This window comes from Populus euphratica, unplaced genomic scaffold (genome assembly GCF_000495115.2).
Source record: "Populus euphratica unplaced genomic scaffold, PopEup_1.0 scaffold305.1, whole genome shotgun sequence".
NCBI classification, from domain to species: domain Eukaryota; kingdom Viridiplantae; phylum Streptophyta; class Magnoliopsida; order Malpighiales; family Salicaceae; genus Populus; species Populus euphratica.
The window spans coordinates 250149-265360 of record NW_011500189.1 but is presented as its reverse complement, the minus strand read 5'-3'; the positions used below and the strand labels follow the sequence as shown (position 1 = coordinate 265360).

At 31.0% G+C, this 15212-nt stretch overlaps 1 protein-coding gene and 1 long non-coding RNA gene across 2 annotated transcripts in view; one reads left to right on the top strand and one right to left on the bottom strand.

The window, feature by feature from the left end:
* Positions 1-1672: 1672 nt before the first annotated feature.
* On the bottom strand, positions 1673-5159 carry LOC105111678 (lysosomal Pro-X carboxypeptidase-like). Its single transcript, XM_011007117.1, has 9 exons — positions 4695-5159; positions 3997-4183; positions 3755-3888; positions 3529-3641; positions 3151-3397; positions 2874-3026; positions 2510-2589; positions 2369-2418; positions 1673-2021 (listed from the first exon to the last, which is right to left on the bottom strand). The coding sequence occupies exons 1-9, from the start codon at positions 5082-5084 to the stop codon at positions 1873-1875; spliced, it is 1503 nt and encodes a 500-aa protein (XP_011005419.1). The 5' UTR covers positions 5085-5159; the 3' UTR covers positions 1673-1872.
* Positions 5160-13767: 8608 nt separating this feature from the next.
* LOC105111680 (uncharacterized) overlaps positions 13768-15212 on the top strand; it is a 24204-nt gene continuing 22759 nt past the window's right edge. Inside the window, exon 1 of the long non-coding RNA XR_839642.1 lies at positions 13768-14025. This is a non-coding gene — a long non-coding RNA (uncharacterized LOC105111680). The remainder of the gene's footprint in view (positions 14026-15212) is intronic.

Here is a 15212-nt window from a genome sequence, read left to right as displayed (position 1 = left end):
TTTCACGAGTGTCAGAAGTAGAGGATGTGGAAGTAGAGGTAGTTCTATGGAAAACAGAATCCATTGAGAAGAAAGATAAACTAGGGAACAGGTTGCAGATTATATGGATTTATTACCTTAGAATTTTAACGGGACTTACACCATTCAGTTGCATTCACCTATTTCTAATGGTATTTATGTTCTCTGAGAAAACTGTCTTCTATGATACTAATTCTACCTAGATCCCAATAGGTTCTGATATTAGTGGGTTTCATTTCAATTACAAAATGCCCTTGATTAACCTTAAAATCTACAATAAACCAATGTAAAATAATAAAAAAAACTCTTGTGAGAGAGTTATGTTGATTTTACTTTTAGGGTATCAAAGTAATTATACTATTTTGAAAAAAATAAAAAGACCAAAAAGCCCTCCAAGTAATATGCATTATATATATTTTTTATTCTATACTTAAATTGAAAATTTTAATGTGAGAAAGGTAAAATTAATAACCAATCTAACTTCATCAAATTTTTTAAAAATAATTTTGTTACGATAAAAAGATTACGTTGCACCTAATGCCCACTTTATAATTTTTTTTTCTGGTAAAGGAAATATTCCGATGAACATTAAAATGCCTCTTCGGCTACAATAACTTCAACTTCACTTTTTTTTTTAATTTAAATTTTTTATATAATTAATTGATTCATAGCCTGAGTGTTTAACCAGACTCGGGACCTAGAAATTTTGTTACAAGTCATTTGGTTAAACTGAAAAAACAGAAGGGACCAATTTTTGCTTTTGTAACTCGTGTTTCTTGAGATGATGATGATGATCCTTGACGAGAGCCTCGTGAAAATCATGGATCCATTTAGTCAAAAGCACCAAGAAGGTTCGAAAAAGATTAAAAAATAATGATGGCCACGCATATGAACAGATAAGATGGGATTCCTTGTCTCCCAAGGGACCAACAAACCTTTATGAATATGAACAGAGCCAGCATAATTCGACAGACTTTGAGGAATTCACCACTGCATAATCCTCCTAAAAGTTTTATGCTTTCACATTGAGAATATCACTCTCAAGCTCAGAAACAAAATACAATAATATATCTATATGCATGTATGTATGTGTGTGTGTATATATATGTACGTATATATATATTTCTTAGTTGATTGAAGCTTTAGTGGAGATGCTGGGGGTATATATTGGATATAAAGGTGTTTTTTTAATGGCCTCCCAGATTGAAAGTGGTCTGCTAATGGGGTGGCATGCCCCTCAACAAATTGATTGGATTCCATGTTCTTCATCTTCAACTTCCACCCACTGTAATACGAAATCGAGTCCTGTTAGATTTTAGTGTTAGTTCATGCTGGTGGCGCTCCGAAACTTCTCTGAAGAAATCAAGTAAAACGATTTTCTGAAAAAAGAGCACCCACGGTAAAAGAATCTTGATTTCTGTTTGATGAGAACGCGGATGAAATTGTAATTTTAAAAAAAATTAATTTTTTTATTTTAAAATCATTTTTTAAATGTTTTTATATTATTTTGACGGTGTTAATATTAAAATAAAATTTTTTAAAATAAAAAATATTTTAAACCGTATAATTATTACTGTATTTCTAAACCCTTCTTTATTATATATTAGACTCAGCATGGCTAATCCAAAGCTCAAAATTTTTTATTATCAAAAAGTAAAATAAAAACAAGAATTGAAGAGTAATCGGCCATCTTATTATTGCATGAAGCGTAGTGGATTTGGAGGAGCACACATAACCATACATATCAAGTTCTTTATGTAAAGCTGGCAAAGTGGCCCAGCAATGATATATCCTTGCACTAATTTTATAAGTGACCTGAAACAGCAGCATCTACCCTTTCCCTCCCTCTTATGATTAAAAAGGGGTTTGATCTTTGAACTCAAGAAGATCTGTGTAATATTTGGAAATCCACCCTTCAATTATCTTCACCTCTATTTTACGTTGCGTCACCAGCCAATGGGGATCACTTGGACTCGCTCGTTGTATGTCCAAGCAATGAGATCCTGTCGACAGGGGCATACATGAAAATAATTAAGGATATTTTATCAAATCAGATATTCCAACAAAATTTGACTAGTTTATGATGTGGTTTAAAACTATTAGATAGGTTATATCCAGGTCAATTAAAACGATATTCTTTATTATTTTTTTTTTTAAATAAAAACAATAAGTTAATCCCACTGACCCGTTGGCCTGGTATATTAATCCACAATTTGCTCAAAATTAAATTTAGTTTTTTTTCTTTAATTCTCGATTAGGTCAGTCAAGTTCCAATTTATTATACCAGGTTTAATAATTTTACCTATTTATGCATGCATGGTGTGCAGTTAATTAAATTAATCATGAATACCGTTCACTGCAGAAACCGCAACAATACTGTCTGATATGTTATTCAATACCCTGCAATGTAAGAAGGAAGATGATTATAAGATTAGATGAACATCCTCCTGCTTACTAAAAGAGCAAAACAAAAGATTTTCTCCTTCTTTACCCGCCACCACTGTAAGGATCTCTCAGCCCATTTGAGAAGATAATGTTGCTACCAAACCTATGAAGAATCAATTTTAAATCCTGCCACAATTCTTAACATCATCAACAGCTTGAAATTAAAATACTTAGCAAAACAGAAAACAAACCAAGAAGACAGAAAACATAACGTTGAACAGCCTAAGTTTAACAGTTACGTATATAGTAGGTTTCTTTAATATATAAAACAAACCCAAATTCTAATAATTTAAATTTATTTAATAATCATGTAATAAAAGAGCACGGCCCTTTATTAAATAGTTCAAGATACGATGAATCCTGTGATAAAAATAAAAAAAAGGGACAAAATATCAAATGGAAACACATACATGTCCTCCATAATAAGTAGTGATCCAACGAGGCTGAGGTAAGACACCAAACAAGCTCTTGCAATCTTTGATGTAGTTTTTTAGATTGAATGGTGCTGGTGGGAACATAGAATTGCTCTCATGGCCTATGGGCATCACAAGCTCACTACATGTCTGCACATGTATATATGTTAACCAATTAATTTAAATTATTATTAAGGCTTCACGTAACATCTGAAATTTATGGATGAAACTAGGTTAATGATTTATTAAGAAAAATGGTGGCGAACTTATTCACCTGCCACCTCCACTCCTCTGTTTTATCTTGATAGTTGAATGCATTCATGTCATAGCATGATATATTTCCCATGTAAGCAACAACACCGGCAAATATTCGGTCGAGAATACCGGTTCTCGCAGCTGATGCTTTGTTTATGCCACCACAAACAGTACTCACTGGAAATTCAGGTGGATAATCATATTGTGCTGCTTCACAATAAATCGAGTCCAAGAAGTCCTCTAGCTCAAATGTTCTGTTCAAAGGACTAATACCAGGAAGAAAAAGGGGGAAAAAAAAAAGAGAAAGAAAGAAAAGCGTTAGGAGATTAGCAACAAAATATAGTAAAACTTCAAATTGTAACGATCATAAATTTTTTATATGGAAAGTCCAACTTACTAGCAAGTCTTAAATTTCTTGCTAAGGATTGCAAGACCATTAGGCTTAGAAGCAATTTTTTTGATTTCACCCCACGATTTACGTATCGTATTGTAGCAACTCTCACTGGTTTCCTAAGTTCATTTATACCATCATAATATATAATGATTAATATTCAGGGTTACTACACAGCAAGTAATTAATTAAGTTGATTTAACAAATATAATTAAAGATTTGGTTTTCATACTTTAAAATCCTTGGTTACAATAGAATAGTAACCTTCTTGTGGTGCGATATCATCGAAGTAAAGAATTGGTGCCGATGAAGCGAGGGCACCAAGAGCAATATGGGGATACTTTAGCCGGAACCATGAAGTTAGCACTACAGAGTTATCAAGAACGTTAAGGTCGTAAATATTCGAAGAAAAATCAAGAAATTAAATGGTATTGTTAGAATGAATGAAGGTTTGAATATTTTTTATTCACTTACTGCCACCATACGATCCTCCGATAACAATTACAGGAGAGTCTTTGGCAGAATACTTTTTCTTCAGATGCATAATCACCGCAGCACAATCTGCTATTGCTTGTGCTGAGTTGAGATAACCAAGAGTTTCCGCATTTTTCAAAGCTTCCTTCCTTGACCCAAACGGTATTGATTTCCCATAGTAACGATGCTGCCAAATATACAAGTCAACTATCAACTCACTCGGTACTAACTTTATTGGCCTGGGTAAATTTTCAAATTAAATTAAATGAAAGTTGATTTGATAAAACCTTATTAATCTAGCAAGACAACCTGTGATCTTGGTTTTTTTTTTTTTATAAAAACAAAGTTATTTTAATATTTTTTTATCAAAAAACAAAGTTATTTTAATATTTTTTTAAAAAAAAACTTGAAATAAACTTGCTTAATCTAATATGTTTATTATAAACGCGCTGAGTTTAATAACTTTGATTTACATGGTTCACGTGTGAATCTCCACACATGGAATGCTTAGTGCATGATCAGTCTTATCTACTATGAGAAATAATGAAAAGGTTCCTTGAAAATATTAATCCTCAAACAGTATTTGCATCAACGAGAGTCCATCTTAGTGAATCTTATAGAAAAAGTGGCACTTGGCTGCTCAAAAAAATTATGAATTTACGAAATATCCAAGGATGAGAGAGTACCACATATCTTACCTCTATGTATATCAAGAGAGCTTTGAAATGAGGGGCGTTGTCCGAAAGGAATCCAATAGCATCTAAATCATCATCTAAATCCTCTTCTGCACCGAAGAAAACAAATATTGGTGCACTAGTATTTGCACCGCCCCAATATCTAAAGTCGATTACATATCTTTGTCGGAAAGTGGTATAACTTTCTGGTTTATAGCTGAAGTGATCAAGTGTTTGGGTGTAATAAAACGTAACCAAATCTTTCGAGGAAGATTTAGATGAGGTTTGGGGTTCAGTCCTATGGATATTTTTTGGAAAAGCACCGAGCTTCGGGATCTTATATTGTGTTGTAGGAAGGCACGAAGAAAATATAATTAGGAAGAACACAGAAAGCAATATTTGGATGGAGCTCATCGCCTTGAATTATGTATACAAAATCTTTGGATCCTATCTAGTTTCTCAGTTGAACTTTCGAGTGCCGAGGCTTGCTCTTGGACCGCTATATATAGTACAAAGCAATATAAAAAATATATTCGTATCTGAAAACATTAATTTATTACTGTGAAAAAAAGAGCATATGACGAGAGGGAGATGACTCGATCCCGATGACTTGATCCCATGACATATATAGGACACTCGCTAAATGGTCACTTAAGTATCTTTATGAGGTTTAATTAGTCCTCCGATTTCATAACATTTACAATTAACTAATAAAGATTGGAATTAGATCGTTCATTTATCTAAGGCTTTGTGACTCTATCAATGTTTGTCGCTAAAATGTAAATGAATCAACTTAAATGAGATCTTTTTCCTGCATTTCCCTTAATTTTATCATGAGTGATTTAGTATCATATATTAAAATAGTCAAAATATCACAATTTGACCAACAAGTGAAACAATGTAAACAGCCAATAAACTATCATTCAAAATTCCTATATATATTTTTAGCAAAACAGTTTGTTAATATTATTAATTTAAAAAAATCCAACATTAAATTCTTGTATTTCTTATAATTTTTTTTTAAATCCTTTAATTTTCCATGACAATTTTTTTTAATATCCTTGATTTCTAATCAAACTCTCAAATAAGACCTACTACATATATAATTAAAAATGCATTTAAAAATCACAATTGGACATGTGAAAAAATCAAGCCAACCACTTACGGGATCAATTTATAATTTTTAAACTAAAAGGACTAGGATATAAAACTAGAAGAAAAACAAGGACTAAATTTAATATATTCTTAAAGAGACTTCGTGTTATTTTTCTCTCTGTGCTAATTAGTGGGCCTGTACTTGTTGCGTGATTACAAAGAATCACTTTCCCATTCAAGTGGATGAATATGGGGCGAAAAGTTCACTAAACCTTCCAACAATTAGCTTAGTGTTCCACTCTCTTTATTAATTAACTATCTAAAATGGTTATCTAATCATGTGATGACGAGGAAACATCCACGAAATCCATATAAGATAATGAGAAACACCAAATTAAAATGTGTATGCTCTTCTAAGAAATTTTAAAATAATAATGATATTTTTAAATTTAATATGTTCAAAGAACAAGATATTTGATATTTGGATAGTGATTAATTAAAATGTTCATATACTTGGTTTTCTTCTTCTTAGCTCAGGAAGTACTAAATTACTGGTAAAAAAAATACTAAATTACTGGTAAAAACCTTAGTACTTGCAATAACAGTTCTTGTCGGTGAGATCTAAAGACCATTTAATAATAAAATTAGTAATTTTTAATGAAAAATACAATAAATAAAAGAAAGAGTCTTAAATTTCAAAAACAAGAGTATTTGTTCTTGTTTTAAGTGTAATTAATGCTTTGAAATATATAAGTTTTTAGAGTATAAAAAGTTTTGAACCTTTTACTTAGGTGGTTCAAGGGGTATTTATACTCCCTGAACCTTGTCGATTTGATAAAGTCAAGAGAGCTTGAAGAGTCATCTCTATTTGGTGATATTAATAAAGGTTTAAGATCTCTTACACATTATTAACGAGGAACAAACATTTCTTATATATCATTAATGAAATTGAAAATGTGACAGGCACTTTAAGAGACCTTTTATACATCTATAGATGTAGGAAGATGATTATCTCTAACACGAGTTGGTCATGTCATTAATATAAAATTAGAGCTCTATAGTCCTGGATTTCTAAAACCAATTAGACTTGGCATGTAACTAAACTCAAATGAAAAGGGCATGGTTTCTCATTAAAATCATAGCACCTTGGGTTTAGTTAATGTCTGAACCCAAATGCATTGGAATTGAAATCTTTTTAGGCCTACATTGCTTTTGGTTCACCTGACAACTGAACCCAAGTGCATCCGGTCGGATAACTTACCATACTTATGTTGCATTGAGCTCAGCTAATGGCTAAACCTATATGTATTGGGTTCGGAAACTCATCAGACCCACATTACTTTGGGTTTGGCTTACAGTTGAACCCAAGTGTATTAGGTCTAGCAACCTGTAAGACCTATATAACCTTGAGTTCAACTAACGGCTGAACCCAAGTGTATTAGGTCTAGCAACCTGTAAGACCTATATAACCTTGAGTTCAACTAACAACTGAACTCAAGTGTGTTATTGGATTTGATAATTTTCCAAGCCAATATTATTTTAGGTTCTACTAACAGCTGAACCCAATTGTATTGGGTCTAACAACTTATTAGACTTATGTTACCTTGAGTTCAGCTGACGACTGAACTTAAGTGTATTAGTATAATATCTTGTTAGACTCACATTACCTTGGGTTTAGCTAATGGGTGAACCCCAACGTATTAAGTTTGATAATTTGCATGTTAGGCTTTAGTTTTAGCTGGATTTTATTTTTGGTTTTTAGTCTATGATTCATTATGGTTATTAGGGTTGTTGACTTTATGGCATTCTTGCTATACTTGTGTTAAGGTTTCATTTCCTCGTCAAATCTACTTGTTTCTATTCACCTTTCTTTTAGTTTAGTTGCTCTATTTAGTTTTTGTTTTTTTTTTCTTTATTGTCCAATTAGCATTTTTTTTTTATATTGGATAAAAAAAAAACATTATTTCTTATGTCTAAATTTGTCTATTTAAAGTAAAAAAATAATAAGAAAAAGAAGAAAAAGAAAAATACAAATTCAAAACAACTTTTATAATTAGGTTAGTGTTAAGAACTTGTAAATTTCAGGTTTTTAGCTTTTAAAATCAATCTTCACTTTAATGTTTCAGTTTCATGGGGATATTTTCAAATTTTTAGCTTTGAGTTAGATCAATTATAGTTTTATATTTTAAATTCTCTTAGCTTATAAAAGATTTCTAAGAGGCGACATTTATTATCCTAGCCTTTCTAGGATATAATTTTAGTTATAAAACTATTTAAGATAGAAAATTATACTATCTTAGGTTATTTTAGGTTCTACTAACAGCTGAACCCAATTGTATTGGGTCTGACAACTTGTTAGACTTATGTTACCTTGAGTTCAACTGACGACTGAACTTAAGTGTATTAGTATAATATCTTGTTAGACTCGCATTACCTTGGGTTCAGCTAATGGGTGAACCCCAGCGTATTAAGTTTGATAATTTGTATGTTAGGCTTTAGTTTTAGCTGGGTTTTGTTTTTGGTTTTTAGTCTATGATTCATTATGGTTATTAGGGTTGTTGACTTTATAGCATTCTTGCTATACTTGTGTTAAGGTTTCATTTCCTCATCAAATTTACTTGCTTCTATTCACCTTTCTTTTAGTTTAGTTGTTCTATTTAGTTTTTTTTTCTTTATTGTCCAATTAGCATTTGTTTTTATATTGGATAAAAAAAACATTATTTCTTATGTCTAGATTTGTCTATTTAAAGTAAAAAAAAGAATAAGAAAAAAAAGAAAGAGAAAAATGCAAATTCAAAGCAACTTTTATAATTAGGTTAGTGTTAAGAACTTGTAAATTTCAGGTTTTTAGCTTTTAAAATCAATCTTCACTTTAATGTTTCAGTTTCATGGGGATATTTTTAAATTTTTAGCTTTGAGTTAGATCAATTATAGTTTTATATTTTAAATTCTCTGAGCTTATAAAGGATTTCTAAGAGGCGACATTTATTATCCTAGCCTTTCTAGGATATAATTTTAGTTATAAAACTATTTAAGATAGAAAATTATACTATCTTAGGTTATTTTATTCCTATATATGCAGCAACTTTGGTATAATAGTCAGACTTGTTTATTTTTATTGTTTTAATAGTTTTTTTAGGATTATTTAATTTATTTTGGGTTTAATTGTAAGTGAGTCCATATCAACCCACAAGTTTTAGATCCATTAATCATTGTTTAAGGTTTATTATGTATGATGGGCTTTAGTTTTAGTTGGGTTTTGTTATGGGTCTTTAGTCTATGATCCATTAGTGTTATTATGATTGTTTGTTTAATCTATTTATGTTATTTATTGTTGTTAAATTTCAGCAACCATGAATTATTGAATAAAGTTGGTGCCTTGCTTGAAGCAACATGTTTTTCTCTTTGTTTAAATAAATAACAACAGAACTTACCAAAGTATTACCTGTTTTTTTATGTTCTTCCTATATTTTGGGTTCCTGATTCTTTATAATCAACATGTCTAAGTCAATTCCAATATCTTTGGTTTTCTAATATAAGGTTATCTTTAAGTCAAGGTTTCATCTCAAATCTGAATTTTAGCCTTTTGAGTTTGTTATTTACTTCGTTGTGGGTTTTTGAATCAATATATTTACAAGGTTTGTATCAAAAGTAGATTAATGCTCAATAATTTTTTATTTGATTTCATTTTGAGATTTTAGTTCATCTAAATATGTTTGGTGATTAAAATAGAATTTTAAAGGTCCATATGATATTTTTTTTCCATATTTTTAGGTTAAAAAATATATTAAAACTTTGATTTTTGAGTTAAAAAACTTATAGCCTGATTTTTTGATTAACCTTAAATTCTATGATTGTAAAATAGTGTAGGAAGATAACATATTGTGCTTTCCATTTAATAAAAAATAATAGGGACATATTCATCTATTTATTGAAAAAACCTGGTGAGCATGCCTAGCCATCTAGGCTCAAGCTCAAGAACACTTACCTTTTTAATTTTATGCTAGTCAACCAAGCTCATTCTTTTAGCTTAGGCATATTTAATATATTTTTTAAATGATTATTATTATTTTTATTTTATAATAAGATTCTTTTTAATTTATTTTTATTTGAATGACATTTAAAAAACTATTTGATTATGCCATAGTTTTCAAATAATATTAACATAGTTTTCAAATAATATTAAAGCTTTTATGGTGGTAATATTAGCAATTATTTTATGAATAATAATATATAATGTGCAAAACTTATTAAAAACTTTACTCATGAATATTCATCTTGAATAAAGTATTGTTTAATTTTTTTATAAATTTATTACTCTTATAGTTTTAGATAAAGTTGTTGTAACCCAATTTTGGATTTACTAAGATTTTCTTGAATGCTATTTTATTTTATTATTCATAAAATAATAATAATAAAAAATTTAAAATATATTTTTCTCGGGTCAACCGTATCTTTCGATCAAAACCGAGTCCACCGAGTCAATACGGGTTAAACCATGTCGACTGGGATAAAAAATAAATTTCGGGCCATTTTGGGTCAAAACCGAGTCCACTGGGTCAATATGGATCCCACCATGTTGATTAGGATAAAAAATGAGTTTCAGGCTATTTTTGGTAATTAAAAACCCGATCCACTGAGTTGATACCCATATAAAGGTTTTTTTAGTGTTCCAACATAATTTTTGGTAATTAAAATTAATGTTTAGCAGTTAAAACGAGCTTTTTCTAATACTAATTTGAGTTTTTAGTTTTACCCCTGTAAATATTTATTATTATTATATATAATAAAACAAAAAAAATAATACATCTTTTGTCACAGTAGACGGAGGATTTTTGTCGATGGTAAGCGGTGTAGTTGTAACATTGAAATTTTGCACATCACAAGATTTTATGTCTCCTCTTCATTGGCTATAAATAGCCAGTGAAAATAAGCCAGAGAAAACCTGAGAAAGAAAGCTTATTATTTATTTTGTTATTATTCATGTATTTTCTACTTTTTCTTCACGCGAGTAATATATTGATTTAAAAAAAAACCGTTTAAAAAATACTAAAAATATCCTAACCGTTAGATCTAATAGTGTTTAATTCTGGGCCTTTGATTTAATAAGATACAATAGGGCTTACTACACTAGATTAAAACTCAAATCCATCTCAGCCCTTAAAACAATCTGCCCTTCGATCTTGTTGTGCCACGTCATCAAGTGTACCAAATATTCAGTGCAACCCGCCACACCAGATCAAAGCTCAGCCCATCCGGACCGTCCGATCAACTTGCAGATCAAGCCAATCACAACCGAAGGATCAGTTCATCCGCGATCCAGCGGTTTACAGCCTTCAGTGGCACCGGTGCACCATGCTCGTTTTCACACCGTAGCGTCATCTCGGAGCCTCTCTCTCCTCTCATCGGCGATTCTCTCTCTCACCCGATCCCCCATTTCCAGCCGTTTTAAGCCTCCAAACCACCACAAAAAGGTGAATCGCCCCCTCATAAGCAAAACGCCGACAGTTTTACGTGTTTCCTCCACCTCATCGGGCCGGAAAAAGGCCGCGCTTTTCATCGGCCACCCAAAGCTTCAAACCGACGATTCTCCCTCATCAGTCATCAATGGAAGTCGAAACCACCGTCATCAGAATCCTCTCCCTCAGATCTACCAGAATCAATCATTTGTTTGTCGGAATCTCATCGGAAAATTTCATCACCTCCAACAGTAACCGTGCGTGAATCACACGCGTCGTCAAGGGTATTTTTGTAAATTTCTGTGAGATTCAAGGGTATTTCAGCCTTTTATCTATACAGTGGCACTTAGGTAATTTTTTATGATTTTTTATGGTATTTTTGATATTTTTATATATAAATACTTGTAAAATTTTTTACATGTTAAAAAAAACAAAAAAAACCAAAAATAAATATAAAAGGAATAAAGACACGGGTCCAACAGCCATCTTATTATGTCAACGTTCGTGGGTTCAAAACCCGATTCTCAGGTATGGATATATCCATTTCTCAATGATATCAAAATAATTTTTGTTTTATAAATAAATATTATTTTTCGACACGTCTCTTTTATTTATAGAAAAGGACCGATGTCAAAAATTTAAATACCAAATATGGATTATGTCTATTATTTCTTTTGGTAACCCAAATGTAATTCTCCTTTTTAGGGATAAACGTCAATATTTTAGATGAGTCTCCTATTTTTTAGGGACTGATGTCATTTTTGAAGTGTCTCCTATGAATATTGTTTGTCTACATGTCTCTTTTATTTACAGAAAAGGACCGATGTAAAAAATTTAAATACCAAATATGGATTATGTCCATTATTATTTCTTGTGGTAACTTAGACGTAACTCTTCTTTTTAGGGACAAACGTCGACATTTTAGACAAAGTCTCCTAATTTTAGGGACTGATGTCATTTTCGACGTATCTCTTATTTTTAGGGACCAACGTTAACCATCTTTTAAAAAAAGACAAATTGCAAATAAGCTTAAAATATAATAGCATTTGAATCAAATAAAAAACACATAGTAAGGGTAACCTTTCTCTAAAAGGATGTTTTAAGGGTGGTATCTACTTTTCCTTAATCATAACTAACCCAGTACCTGAATCTCTAGGACCAGTGTCTAATTATGGATTTCTAGTTCCCTCAAATTACTAGATGGCGACTCCAATAAAATCTTTGTTTCCCTTAATCGAGAAAAAATCTTATTTTTTTTGTTAAATAAACAAAAAAAATAAAGTCGTCGCCCGACGTCGTGTAGCAACAACAGTCATATAAAAATTATCGATTCATGATTTCTTTTATTTTTATTTAAATTTGTTTTAAGATTATGATAAGTTTTTAGTTAAAAAACATATATTTTCATTAAAAAAAAGGACATGTTTTGTTTTAAAAAAAGAAAAAAAATAAACATATTGATAAGGAAAGAGTATTTTGATGAAAGGGATGGATTTTTTTGTCCTTATTTCAAAAAATTAGGGTTTTTTGGATATTTATTTCAATTATCTTTTTTATTTAATAAATCTTATTTCTAATAAAAACAATTATGTTTTTATATAAAAATAAAAAAAGAGAATTTTGTCTAAAAATAATTTCTCTTTGAAATTTAAATAATTTCCTTTCTTACAAATATATATTTGAATTCTCATATAATTAAATAAAATAAATTTAAAAGTGTCTCTCGGCACAAGGTCAAATATTTGCATGTGCAATCTATTTTTACTTCTTATAAAGAAGATAAACTTCTCGTTATAGCTTTTCATTATTAGCCTTAACAACTTTTTTGATGATTTGTCAGTTCATATTTTTTTTAATTTATTTTATTAAAAACAAACATCATCTTTCAAGTTCCAAATTAAAAAGTTTTATGATACCAGATAATACATCCACAATGTCAAAACTTTTTTATTTAATGTTAAAAATTAACTTGAAATTTTATTTGTAACATAGCATTGATGTACTAGCTAGTAGAATGCAAAAACCTCTACACCCCCAAGATAGTGGATATATTTAATTAGTGTTATCGCACGTCCTCGCACAGTGTCTATTGGTGATTTTTTGTTTATTTGCTTGTTTAGTTCTTTGGAAATCGTCACCTAGTATTTCATTGAGGGGTTACTAGAAAACTCGAGTGTACTGGTTTTGTTAGAGATTCACGGATAATGAACTGATTATGGTTAGGAAAGGTATTAGCACCCCTAGTGCATCTTACCCGAGGTAAGCTGCTTCGTAGTTTGATGTGATAAAAACGTTTTAAAGATTTTGTCTTTTCATCAGATATTAAAAATACGACTTACGTGTAAGTTCATAATCCTTTATTATGAATAAATCAAAACATTAAATTCTTTTTTATTCTTTGTGATTTTATCATAAAAAACATCCATAAAAAAAATACAAACACACACATTCACTTTCACTATATTTTTCTTTTTTGGATTTTTTATTTACATCCACATTTGCAAGCTACAAATTATAAAAATTCAAAACTAAACAAAAAATACATTAAACAATTTTAAATTTACAAAATAAACCCAAAAAAATCCAAGAATTGCAGGGAAGGCCTTCTGGAACTGTAGGAATAGTGGTGGCGCGTGGATTCATAAGCAAAGCAATAATGAACCGAAAACATAAAAAAGACAGAAGACATGGTGTCTGTGGCTGAAGAGGGAGACCGTGCGTCTGTGGAGACGGGCAACGGTTCTGCCCATTCTCTAGTCGATGGAGATGAGGCTGTTCTGTGGTGTTGCTTGTGGTCAGTTGTAGAAGATGAAGAAAAGCAGGGGTTGTCTTGGCAGGTCTGTGGTCGTTGCTGTTGAGGAGACCGAAGAAGAAGAAGACACTACTGAGGGGAAGGCTTAGACCAACTGAGAGGAGTGTAAGGCTACTTCGGGTGCAGGGGAATAATGACTGGGATGAAGAGTGAGGGGCTATCTTGTGGCCAACTGTGGTTGGCTGAGGAGGGAAAAAGAAGCCAGAGGGAAAAAGCTGGGGGGGCTACTTTGGCTTTAAAGTAGAGAAGATGGAGAGGTAGCAGCCGATGGGTGGGGTGGCTGGTTGGGTAGAGATAGGTTTAGATTTAGGGTTTATTGTTATTCTCTCCTTTTCAAAATTGCCCCACTTTTTGTGTGTTATGTAAACTAGAATTTATAGGAGAAGTGTGACTTGGTCTTCAAACATGGTCCCTCAACTTTTTCTTTTTCTTTTTTTTTATAAATTTTGATTTTTTTTTATTTTTTTTTATTTTTTAAAAATAAGAAAATCAACGTTGACTCGATGAGAAAAATCAATGATTTTAAAAATGACGCGTGAAAAGTTGAATGCGTTTGAAAGACCTTTAAAATTTAAATTCTTTTGAGACGATACTAAAAATGATGCAAATATATTAAAAAAATATTTTTTGGATTTTCATTGTTTTTTCACTATTTTTAGACTTTTTGAAAATTTTATCAAAAAGATGGGTCAAAAATTGGGTTGCAACAAGTGTATCTCAATGCTTTTTAAGATGGCGTTTAGTTACTATCTTGGAATAGAAAAGACAAAGACAATGAGAATAAAGAAGGCAAGACAGAAAAAGTGATTGTCTTTGTATTCTATTTGGTTACGGTAGATAAATCATAACAAGACACACACACCCCTCTAATATGTATTACTATCAAACTTATATATTTTAAAAATTAATAAGACTTACACACACATACACACACTTTGGTTTATATTGAGTTTTGAAATTAATAATATTATGATGATCATAGTTATAAAACCAATATTGGCCAAATGAGTTGACTCGGGATGTAGCCGACCTAGGGTCTTACTTCGGATCGACCCACGAGTCTAGTTTTAAAACTATAATAATAAACAGTTTTATACTTACATTGACTCTAGTTAACTCGGGTTGACTGACACGACCAAAAAATTGATGTCTTCTCCTAAGTGCAAAAGTGTCGAA